Genomic DNA, 12,337 nt, shown 5'->3' on the forward strand with positions numbered 1-12,337 from the left:
GAAGGGGAGGGTGAATGAAACACAGAAACCATGTTGAAGGTGAGAAAAACTCTGTACTTGATATACAAGCAAAGAGGCCAACAGCCTTTGATCCTCTCTACCTTGCCCATTTCCAAATATTAAAATGTTTCAATCTCTTACATTTTTAGAGTAATACCTTTTTTGGTTTACGTAGACAATCTCACAAAATTGCCCAAGCTAGCTTTAAACTGGCAACCTTCCCCCTCAGCTTCCCAAACAGCTATGGCGAGATGCTATGAACAACTTAACTAGTAACTGAAAAGCGCAGCCTAAGCCTCCCCTTCAAACAGGACTTTCGACACAATGACCAGGAAGCATATCAAGCCCGAGTAAAAGTCCAGACTTAACAATTTTTCATTGCAAAACCCTTCTTCTGTGCACATTTCTTTGAATCCTGTCCATGAACTTTAAGTTTAGATCTGATCCTTCTGCCTGGAAGATGCCTCCTGAGAGAAAACAGAACTGGTAAGAGTGGGGAAAGTTCAGAACAGAATCCTACTCTAATCTGTAAAACCCTTTGGAGTTTCCCTGGTTCGGTGCCGAGCCTGGTAATCCTCCCTTATCTCCCTGCCAGGAGATACCAAGATTTTCATTTTCACACTCGAACTGGGTTGTAGTCTCCAAATAGAAAGATGCCCATCCACCTACAAGCCTGGGCTCTACAGAGCTGTAGAATGTTTGGGGTCTGTAAAATTGTAAAGAACTATTTGGATTCAAGCCACCGTTCCCCCTGTAAATGATGGAAATTTATCAAATGATGTAAATGCTGCCGTGCCTCATTTGACTCCTAATTAGATTAAGTTGACAGTTTAATGTACGTGCACAGGACATCTTAATGAAGATGTGTTCCTTGGGGAACTGTGCTTTTAAACAAAGAAAGACAGCCATAGCTTAGTAGAGACCTGTGAAGCAGAGTGTGACATGTTGGGTAATGTAAGAGGGAGCCAGCACCACCTCTAATCTTCATAAGATGTTCTGAGAGGAGGAGACACTAAGAAAAAGGAAAGAAAATCAGAAAAGCCTCTCCCTCTAGGCAGGCGGTGCCTTTCTTTTGAAAGCACAATGCGCCGAGATGGTCCCCTAGGAATCCGCATCAATCAACAAGAACTCAATGCATGTCTAAAATTCTGGTAGGCGCTCAAGAGAAAAAATTCTCAAGAACTCATGTCTAATTAGAAAATTAAGGTGAACACATAGAGAAACAGTTTCTGAACAAGACTGCCTTGTGGAACACAGTAAATAATAACATCTGGACTTGCATGTGTGCAGGGTACAGCAAAAATCACTCCAAATGCTGGTAGATTCCCAGCTTCTGTGTACAAACCCACCCTGGCCCTTGGATAAGTGTCCTTGCCTTTCCTGGTGAAGCTCATTAAGGAGGAACTTTCTCTTGCAAGCTTAAGTGTCCTGTCTGTAAGCATTCCTAAGGTTCGCCCATGTATGAGGCTTCTAACAGGGAGTGGGAAAGTTATCCCTAAAATCCCTTACAGCTTCATCCCTCCCCACATGTTGTGTGTATATGGTGCTAGCCTTGTTCTAACCCCATATTTCCCAATGGAAAATAGTTTTTGCTGATGTCGTGACCACTGAAACCATGTGGGGTAACCATACCTGAGAGTGTCCTAGGGTGCACTGGTCTTGATTGTCCTGTTAGGCTTATTAATCATTTCTCTGTCATTCTCCAGAGGCCATCCTTATTTGAGTGATGAATCGTATAACTTTCATTTACTGCATGGTCTACTTAAGAAATAGTCATCATGACTAAGAACAGTGTATTTCTGCTGTGCAGATCTTGGCAATAAGTTTTAACATTAAAACTAAGAAAAATATTTTTCCAGTTACTTAGTCAAGTAATTTATTTAACTAATAAAGTTTTTGCCTCTACAAGTTTTATCTCTAACTAGTCTTAGGATGACTATTTCAGTGGCTTGTTTTGTTAATCAAAGTTTCAGTGAATGCCACACCCCTGTGCCCATGCCTAAAATTGGTAGATATATTCAGATCTTGAACATGGCAAACTTAAATAGAGAAAAACTTTGTTAGCAAGTTTTGCACAGTTAGTATCAGGCCATTACCATCTGAGTTCTTTAACACACAGGCTAAATCCAATTCAACATTGCAATAATCCCTGCACTGAAAGGCACTTAATCTTGCCTGTCTCTGCCCCCCCCCAGGAAAGATGGTATCTAGATAACAGCAGATGCCAGTCACATCTCCTCTCTTCGAGCTAGCAAGGCAACATGAAGAGCTTCCCAAAGAAAGTGAGTGCTGCTCACTTTGGGCTCAGCTCCAGCCAATCTAAGGAAGCTTGACTGAAGAGGGAGGGGCTTAGCTTATTATCGTTTTTTCCCAAGGCCAAGGTAGTCTAAGAGTTCAGCTTTTCAATATCAAGTCATAGGGAGATTTTCTGAGCACGCTCCACAATGCAGCTGAAGCCGAAGAGAAGGTCCAAACTGGAATACCGAATGAAAAGCTTCATCCCCTGACACTCTCCCTCACTGCATGTCCCTTACTCTGGAGCAGAAATAAGTTACCACTGAAGGTACCACTTGAACCTTGGTTACTATAAATAACCATCTAAGAAGCTCAACTTGTCCACACTCCTTCATGAGAACATATCACTCATGAGTAGGATCATAGCCAGGCGGTTATGGCGAACACCTTTAATCCCAGCATTTGGGGGGCAGAGGCAGGTGGATTTCTGAGTTCGAGGCCAGCCTGGTCTACAGAGTGAGTTCCAGGACAGCCAAGGCTACACAGAGAAACCCTGTCTCAAAAAACAAACAAACAAACAACAACAACAACAAAAATAGAGTAGGATCATAAACATGTCAAGGGCTTGTCTGTCTGATGACTCTGAAGGCCGAGCATCTTTAAAACAGAGGTTCTCTGAAATTTCTCCAAGAATAGTTCATACCATTGACTTTTCTTTCTAGAAATTAGAAGCCCTCATAAACCACCTGGGTCTTCCTGGCAGAGTAGCAATCAGAAGTGCCCACGGGTCAGAAAATAGCCTAATGGGATGCAAATGCTTTCCAGTAGCACACCTACAGTGAAATTACAACCTATAACAGATCAAGGTAGGCAAATGTGGCTGCCAAAGCACAGCTTCTCCCCTGCCCTTTGGTTGTTCATTACTGAGCCATCCCATTGCTCTATGTAAAGCACACGAAGTTCATGCGGTTCCCAGACAGGTCCTTATATTTCCCAAGATAGGCGCCTTCCTTGTTATTGGTGAACAATGGGTGGAGTTTGCAATGCCTCCCACCCTAATCAAAGAGCCATTAGTCAAATGTGTCATCAGAAGGACACCATCTGCCACAGTACACTCCCAGAGACTCAAGAAAGTGATTTTGGAGTAGCCACATCACACAAGACAGTAGCCTTCCCCACCGCTCAAAATGAGAGCCTTCAAGCAGGTCCTTGACCTGACCCCATGACCCCTTCTCCATGGGATCAAGGGCTTGATACTGCATACTGGAAAGGACAAATGTATGGAGGGCTCTAATGTAGGCAGGTATTTAAGTAGGGATAAAAGTGCATCCTGCCATTCCATGTGCCAAGGGAGCACACTTGCAACTGAACACAGGCCTTAGCCCTTAGACAATGATGGTGCTCCTCACCCTTAATCAAATTACCTCTCATACATGTTCTCTCAAACACAACCTTATTTTAATGAACTATTAAAATAAGATGAGATGTTAAAAGTATTAAGACATTCTTACCTGTGACTTAACATCAGAATCATAAGACAAGAGAAAATATAGCACATTACTATTTTAATGCCCTCAACTGTATTGTAAATGTAAATTTTCTCTGCTTTTTATCACTCTATCCTTGGTGTGATTTATGTTTATGAGTTGACCTGTAGGGGAGAAACTGTCTTTTAGTTGGCCCTTCTAATATATCACTTTGCTTTTGTAACATTTTGGAAAATGAGGTCGATAAATCCATTAAAGCTGTATTTGCCATTTTTGATACATAGATCTTGATTAGTTTGGAAATGTGATTTCAAAACCGGTATCTTTAGGAAGCTATTGAGAAAACTGTGATACATCTATCTATCTGTCAGCTTCCTTTTGAACTAAGAAATCACCAGACATGAGGTAGTAACATACACAGCAAGATAAGCATGATGCTACAGCACAGCTGTGTTTGCGGGATTAGATATAGTGTCAGGTTTGTGAATTTATTATACTCAGTAATTTAAAGTGTGGTGCCTCTGACAGTAGATGAAGGGTGGAAGAGCAAAAAACTGTGAAAACTGGACCCAAAACCTAGTCCTGACCTGAGGGTTCTTTAGTGTCAAGCGTATTGTTAGTGCATTTCCTGTGTAACCCAAAGTACTTTTATGAATAAAAGTGAGTCCATTGGGCTTCAGTAAATGGAATTAATTGCTAAGTGGCAGGTAAGTCCTAGTAAGATTATGATAATATAAAGTGTCAGCTTTACACTAATGACAGTATCTAGAAGGTAGTAATCTTCCACCCCTGACATGGCTCTAGCTTTCTGATGACAGGACATTTCTAATTCAAAATCCTAGACCGCCACAGTAAGCATGAAGGCTCTTTAAAAAGGAGTGATCCTACTAAGAAACTCGTTTGTCTTTACACAGCTTGCCTGGCAGGCATGATCCCTGTGCCCCACTGGACAAAACTAGCCCACTATGCCAGAGAACTGAGCTCCAGACTGAAACAACCAAATTAAGTCTTATTGTAACATTTTTTTTAACTTGTTGATGAAACATTTATGCTTATAGTGCTCCCTGTAATACAGCTCTATTATAAAGTCTTGGTAGTCTGACATTGAGATGTTCTGGGCTACATTTTCCTCAGTCTGCTTGAAGAGCCCTCGGCTGTCCCTTTATAAATTTTAATAAAGAATAATCATATATGTGATTATATATCATGGCTATATAATCATTTACATGATTGTGATAATAATGTTCTAAAATGTATTCAGACTTAAAACTGACTTACATATTTAACACAAGGAGGAGGATATTTTTTGCAAGAAAATTTTGCAATTATTTTATCAACAGTATGTTTTCTAGTCTAGAAGAACTTGGTGGTAATTTTTAGTTGTTGGCAATATGATGTACTATATTAAGTTCATCACAAAAGCAGTAATATCCTGCCACTCCCAGATGAATCTCTGATCATCCTAACATAATCCTTGTTTGGCTGGGTATTTATTAGCAAGAGGTTTGTGTACATGTGTCTTCTGCATGGTTTAGAAATGTGTTCCTGGGAAGAACCCTGGAGAACGTGGAGGAAGGGGAGGAGTACTTGAAGACTGTAGGAAAGAAATTGTACCACTGTGAACAGGAGTGGTAGCACATGTGCCTGAACTCAGCTCCAGAGAGGATGCAGCAAGAAAATCCTGTGGGGTGCAGTAGCTTTGGGAAGCAGATCAAGGGACAGTTTCGTAACGTCATCTTCTATGCGTTCAATAGTTACGGATACAGTTTGTATTTCTTTAGCATACCTGTGAGGGTGTAGGGAGGGCAGCATGCATCCATCCTTACCCCATGAGAGCAGCTGGTCTCCAAATGCTTCCAGTCTGGATCCAGACTGAATCTCCAGGGTCCTAGAATTCTAAATGTGAGACATTCCTACATTTCAAAGGTGTCTCATGTTTTTGATGTTAAGGAGTTTAAGTTGTTAGATATGTTGTAGGCCAAGTAATAATTCTCATGCAGGTTCTATGTTGGTAGAATGAACAATCTTAACTGAATTGCTTGGGCGTAACTTCAGCTATCCAAATTATTAGGAATCTCAAAATATTTGGACTGGTATTAGAACAGTGTGATCATGATTGAAATATTCACTTTTCATCTTAGTGCTTTATGAAAAAGTATCCTAATAAGGTTTCAGAGGACTCTTGCATAGATTTGGGGTTCTGAATTGACATTTCCAAATAGTCTTATATTGAACATAAAAATCTAATAATATTTGGAAATGGTATTTTCCCGTGCTCATAAAAGAATCCATATTTTTTATTTCCATGTGTGTGAGAATACATGAACATACTTCCCAACACATAGTCAGGTAAATCTATCCACCAAGTTCCGTAGAACTTACTGACACATAGGCAGGTAAACCTGCCCACCAACTTCCACAGATTTTTAGGAACAAGTGATCAAAAAGTGTAAACTTGAGCACAAGATTTGGGTTGGGGGAGTTGTAGTATCAACAAAACAGAAAATAAAGATGAATTTTAAAATGCCATAAATGAATTTCAACTTTAATTCCCCATTTTCCCATCCAGAACAAGTGCCACCCAGGACCAGTTTTCGAATGGATTCCTCTGGCAAGTATTCAGAATTCACAGTTCTGTGAATACACGTCTTCCACTTTGTGTAACCAATCATTCTCCTGAGTAGTATCAACCTTTCACTATGTAATATTCATTGTGACAATTAATTCACCTACTTATTCACATATGTTCCAGACAGAGCAAGCCTCATCACTATGGGTCTGAATGCTTGCAACAAAAGACAAAAAGTTATAAAACAAAGTTCCTAAAAGTCTGTACTTAGAGCCAACTGTTGAAGAAAACCACCAAGTTAGACAGATCTGTGTTATCCAGTAGAGCAGCTACTAGCTACTAAAATGCTCATGTAGATGAATTATCAAGTGTGTCTAATATCCACACTGGATTTCCCAGACTTAGTTCAAAAATAAGCCTTGTTAATTGCTTGAATAATTGTTAAAATATATTATTAAAATTTATATTTGTTAAAAAATTTAAAGTGGCTGCCTGGCAATATTAAATAATTTGTATTTTATTTTAATCAGATAGATGGAAATAAGAAGCTAGAATATCTCAGAAGAGGGAAGTTAAATATCACCCCCCCAAAAAAAACTTATTAAAGAAGTTGCTACTATAGATTGAAATTATTTTCAGCTGAATTAAATACCTATATCAACTTTTTTTAAAATTAGTTCTACTTACAAAACATATTTTGATACTATTTTAAATTAAGGTACAATATTATAGCTTCTAGTTTAAGAACTTAAGAAATATCTTAAGCCGGGCAGTGGTGGCACACGCCTTTAATCCCAGCACTTGGGAGGCAGAGGCAGGTGGATTTCTGAGTTCGAGGCCAGCCTGCTCTACAGAGTGAGTTCCAGGACAGCCAGGGCTACACAGAGAAACCCTATCTCGAAAAAAAAAAAAAAAAGTTAATACTTTTACTTGTTTTTTTTTTACTTATCTCTCCCAAAAAATATATCATTGTTTATGATATAAGCTATAATATATAACATTGTCATAGACACAAAGGAGCAAAAAGAAAAATTAGACTTCTCTTCCCTCTCAAGTTCCTAATGAAACCGTCTGAACATCTGGTTAGACTGCTAGATCTGAGTCCCGCACACTCCGAGCACTCAGAGCACGTAGACAGCAGTGTTTCTTAGTAACAGCTCTGCTTCACATCCACGGGACTCAGCACACAGCCTAGTGCATCTCCATGGTGACAGCTCATTATCCACCTCAGCGTGCTCTAACACCCCTTGGAGAGTATGTGCACTGGAGATCATTCATTCCCTAAGTTTCGCTGTCATTTTTTGAGTGTGTACAAAACGCAGAAGATGCTGCTTAGCATCCACGTACTGTCTAAAGCAACTGTCTAGCTCAGTCCAAAACCTTTGGACTGTGGTGTTCTTACATCTGACTGGGCTGCTGACTCTAACATCCTCATCATGTTTAAAAATATCTTATGCCCAGGGAGAAAATGAGGCCTAGTAATTATGTTTAAAATGGAAATCAGGACTTAATGTGGCTTCAGAAAATATACTTCTTGAAAAATCTCAATGTCCAAGTGTATTTTATTTAAAATAAAAGAGGAGGAGAAGGATTACCCGATAGCTTGTTATCTTCCTTGATATATGTACAAAGTCATACTTTACATCTAAAATATAAAAGATAAAAGTTATCAGTTGGAATAACTCATTCTAATAATGTGTGACTCAAATTTTCAAGAAAGAACCAATCCAAATATTTTAAGTGTATACACAAATAGGAAATCATGACTATATTCAACATAACTCTCTAATAAAATTTCTTATGTGGTTAAAATAATTTCTCATCCAATTGTCAAAGGCAGGTCAGCCAGACAAAATAAGCCTAGCCAGGGAGTAGCCCAGAGACCACATGCAGCTTATCTTGCTTTGGGTGTTTCTTTAGAATCCAGGACCATAAATCAGCAGTACCAGTGAGTACAGAAATCAACCAAATGGAAAAAGAACAAAAAGTCTGTTCAGCTTGTTATTAAAGAGATAGAAGGACCTTAAAGGAATTCAGTAATCAAGCCAGGCATGGTGACACATGGCTCTAATCTCAGCACTTGGGAGGCAGAGGCTGGTGGGAATCTGAGTTTCAGGCCAGCCTGGTCTACAGAGTGAGTTTTGGGTCAGTCAGTGCTACACAGAGAAACCCTGAGAGAAAGGGACGGGGCAGGGAGGAGAGGAAGGGGGAGAGAAATAGCATCAGTCTTCTCAATAGGGGAAAATGAATAAATAAAGGCTCTTGCACCAAATGTGATAACAAGGCACAGTACTTTTGTTTTAATTAACACGTAAAAGGGATTCAACTACCAAAATACAACAGATATGTGTACAACAGCATCCCATGTGCCAAATCGATCCACTGAAAATGCCGCTCTCAACATGTGAAGTGTCCTGTAATCTCAATACAAACAGGAAGAGCTTTTAAAAATCTGCTGTCCTTTGTTATGAGGGAAGTTGTCCTGATACCATTTACTGCTTTTTTGAGACCGAGTCTCAGTATGTTCTTGTCGAGTGACTAGAACTCACACTGATGCACCCGTGTCTTCACCCGGGGTGCTGGAATTCATTTTGCACCAGCACTCCTGCCTTTGTCTACCGTGCTTTGAATGTGAGCTTTTATAAGACTGGTGTGAGCCCAGGATAAATTAGAGCTTGTGCATTCCCTCTCACTAGCTTGCCTCACAGGTCACACAGCATCCCATCAGATGAGTATAATAAAGCGCTTTGTTTCTTAATGCCTGTGTGAACTGGGACCTCTCTTCTAAGGAAGATGCAGCACTGTCCATGACTAATCCATTGAACACCAATGTCCAAGAGCTCTTCCATCTCCTTTCAGTCCATCCCTCTACCCCCACTGTCTCTTCAGAAAACATCTGAAGAGTGTCCCTGACAATCTTGCCCAAAGAGCTGAGGGAGAAGTAGAAAATAAAAGCAAGAACAAAACAAAAACAAACAAGGAAGCAGAAGAGAGAAAGTGTGTGGGCATGGTTGAGGAGCATCCAAAGTGACTCAGGACAGATTAAGTATCTGCCAGGCCCCTTTATCTGATGAGCTCCCAAGTGCACAGTTTCCTTCAAGACAAGATGGACGGTGGGGATAATGAACTACAGCGGCAAAGAAGGAAGAGTTTGCCCTGGGACCTTCTCACTCACCTTAATAAGGGGAAACAAAACATGCTATGATAACTGAGCCCGTCATCAGAAGACCAGCCACGGTCGGGGTATTAAAACCATCAACTTTTCCCCAAAGCTAACAAAGCCAGGAGGGGAAAGGACAGTGCAGCCTGTCTTTGTGCACAAAATTATAGTCAGTTTGTAAGGCCAGGTTCAAAAAGAGAAAAAGCAAAACGGAAGAAAAATTATCTTTCTAGAAGCACTTATTAAAAACAAAAACAAAAACAAAAACCTCAAGACAATCTATCATTTAAACTATTTTGTGTCTCTAAAGTTTCTAGGCGCTGCACTCTCTATGCAATGCCATGTTGAGTCCTCTACAGGCAATAGTGTGTAAACACATCCGTGCCTATACAAATTAATGTTTTGTAACTGTCAATCATAGGCTTAGCATTGTCAGGGGAAGGGCCGTCAGAAAGTAAAGGGAGGCTCACTCTCTTGCTTTCACATCTCTGTTTTTCATAATTAAACACATAAACCAGATAAAATCTAGAATTTTTTCCATTTCAAAAAAAAAAAAAAATCTGGGGCTGGCGAGATGGCTCAGCAGGTAAGAGCACTGACTGCTCTTCCGAAGGTCCTGAGTTCGGATCCCAGCAACCACCCATAATGAGATCGGATGCCCTCTCCTGGTGCATCTGAAGACAGCTGCAGTAAATTACACCGGAGCGAGCAGGGCAGGAACGAGCAGAGATCCTGAGATCACCAGCAGCCACACACATGATGGCTCACAGCCATCTGTACAGCTACATAAAATAAATAAAATTTTTTAAAAAAATCTGATTCATTCACTAGGAAACGTTCTCTTATCCTACAATGGTGCTCTCCAACATAAACCAAACCCTTTGTACCTGGCACATCCCAAAACTCCATTGCTGGGAATGTCATGATTTTGACATTTTCTTATAGGGGAAATGTCTATAGGGGTAAGATGTAGCATACAACGAAGCCCTCTCCGAATTCCTCCAGCAGTACACTCAGGTACCAGTGTCACTGAAAAACAATTTCCTACTGGTGGTGCACACACCAGCCATGCTTGAGCAAGGGGAGTTAGGAAAAAGGTTTTTCTCTTTAAATACAAAGGCACTGATACCTTAGCTTGTGTTTCCTATGCTTCTACGGTTGAGAGTGTTCCAAGTTTAAAGTGACCTAGAGAGGGGATTCATGTGGATAGCTGTATGCTAGCCAGCTTGTGGAGGTTGGACTGCGCTGGGTTCTTGTCTGTCCTCTGACCCTTGGGAAACCTACTGCTATGATTTTATAGGATTGCCCTACCTGCAGATGCTCCAAGGCTTACTGAGTTTTAAAACCATTGTGTCTTGTATTGAGCAAAGTTTTTTACCATTTCTTTACCACCTAATTCTAATTAATAACTGAACCCTTCTAACTTTTCCCATCCTTCAAGCATGAATGATTGCACAGTTTTTAAAGGCTCACTCGTGGAAGTCTAACTGGTTATTCTTCTCTTGACAGTCTTATAGTATTAGTTGAATGTGAAAGGCCATGGTTAAATGTATGTTTGGGTATAAAAGACACAAATGCTTGTGAGTCTTGGACAGTATACATATGTGCAGTATTTATAAGCCAGTTCAAGTCTCTTAAGGGAGTACCAGACAATTATCATTTGCCCGCATGTAAGATGTGGATGGCTTGCCTTTCATTTGTCACTAACCTCGAATGACTGTGTTTGGTGTACTGTACCCACAGCCCTTTACTAGCGAGCCTAGGACAGATAGGCGGACAGCCACTCAGTGAGTCCCTGTCTGCTAATGGTCTTTTAGCTTTAATATTCATTTATTTGTTTTAGGTATGTGAATACATGGTATCTCTCTTCAGACACACCAGAAGAGGGCATCGGATCCCATTACAGATGGTTGTGAGCCACCATGTGGGTTCTGGGAATTGATCTCAGGACCTCTGGAAAAGCAGTCGGTGCTTTTAATCGCTGAGCCATCTCTCCAGCCCCGTAATATGCTATATTCAAGTGGCTTAGTCTTTTTGAGATTTTGCCTTTTGTCCCATGGGAATTCTCCAAAATCTCATTCTGTTTTCAAAACTATCCTGTTTATTTAATGCTTGTTCCTAATACTGCCTTTAAACCACTATAGCTCAGAAATTGCTTAATATTTCTTAAGTCACAGATAGCTTAATAAATATTCCTCCAGACTGTGGACCATCCTAGAATGATAACAGGAACACAAAAACCCACAACCCGCCATGATTGATGTGCTTCTCCAGAGACTGCATAAAAGACACATGTGGCATTCTCCTTGAAGAGCCACATGTTTCTCTTTTTTTTTTTTTTAGTTTAGTCTAGAAATAAATAAATGCCATTCAGGAGAGTTTCCTAGCTTTCTTAAAGGTCCATTTCTGTTCTTTTAATCTGACTGTAGATGAGTGTCCCTCATCTAATTTATTTTCAAGATGCTAATGAAATCAATAGTCCAAAAATGGCTTCTGTATTCTAAAATATCTTGAGGTGGAGGGTGGGATTATTCTTGGCCTAGATAGATTTCTGCTTGTATCTTATAAAAAGACTAAAGGAACATACCAAAAAAAAATTTACTTAAACCCCAATGAAACCCCAATGAAGCAAAGTTTAAAGTATATTTTCTAATTTTTGAAAGTTTTTAAAAGATCCAACTTCTATTATACATTATAGCACACACACACAGTAGAGGCCAACTCTGGATGCATCAAATTGTAAACAGACGGTAGTAGCTTATGAGGCAGCATTAACTTAAATAGACACTTGCAGGTTTTGCCCTCTGGTCTCTCACTCATTTTTTTTTTTTAGATATTTTCTTTATTTACATGTAAATTTCTCCTTTCCCAGTTTCCCCTCCAAAA

General features: G+C 40.0%; 1 protein-coding gene across 13 annotated transcripts in view; it reads left to right on the plus strand.

The window, feature by feature from the left end:
- Magi2 (membrane associated guanylate kinase, WW and PDZ domain containing 2) overlaps positions 1–12,337 on the plus strand; it is a 1,461,753-nt gene that overhangs the window by 1,288,906 nt on the left and 160,510 nt on the right. For 9 of the 13 annotated variants that reach the window (XM_031380052.1, XM_031380051.1, XM_031380054.1 and 6 more), the window contains one exon: positions 6,292–6,333. The exons of the other annotated variants lie outside the window; for them this stretch is intronic. In XM_031380052.1, the coding sequence (XP_031235912.1) occupies positions 6,292–6,333 (42 nt within the window). The remainder of the gene's footprint in view (positions 1–6,291; positions 6,334–12,337) is intronic. 13 annotated transcript variants of the gene reach the window in all.

Source organism: Mastomys coucha, unplaced genomic scaffold (assembly GCF_008632895.1).
Source record: "Mastomys coucha isolate ucsf_1 unplaced genomic scaffold, UCSF_Mcou_1 pScaffold19, whole genome shotgun sequence".
Taxonomy (NCBI): domain Eukaryota; kingdom Metazoa; phylum Chordata; class Mammalia; order Rodentia; family Muridae; genus Mastomys; species Mastomys coucha.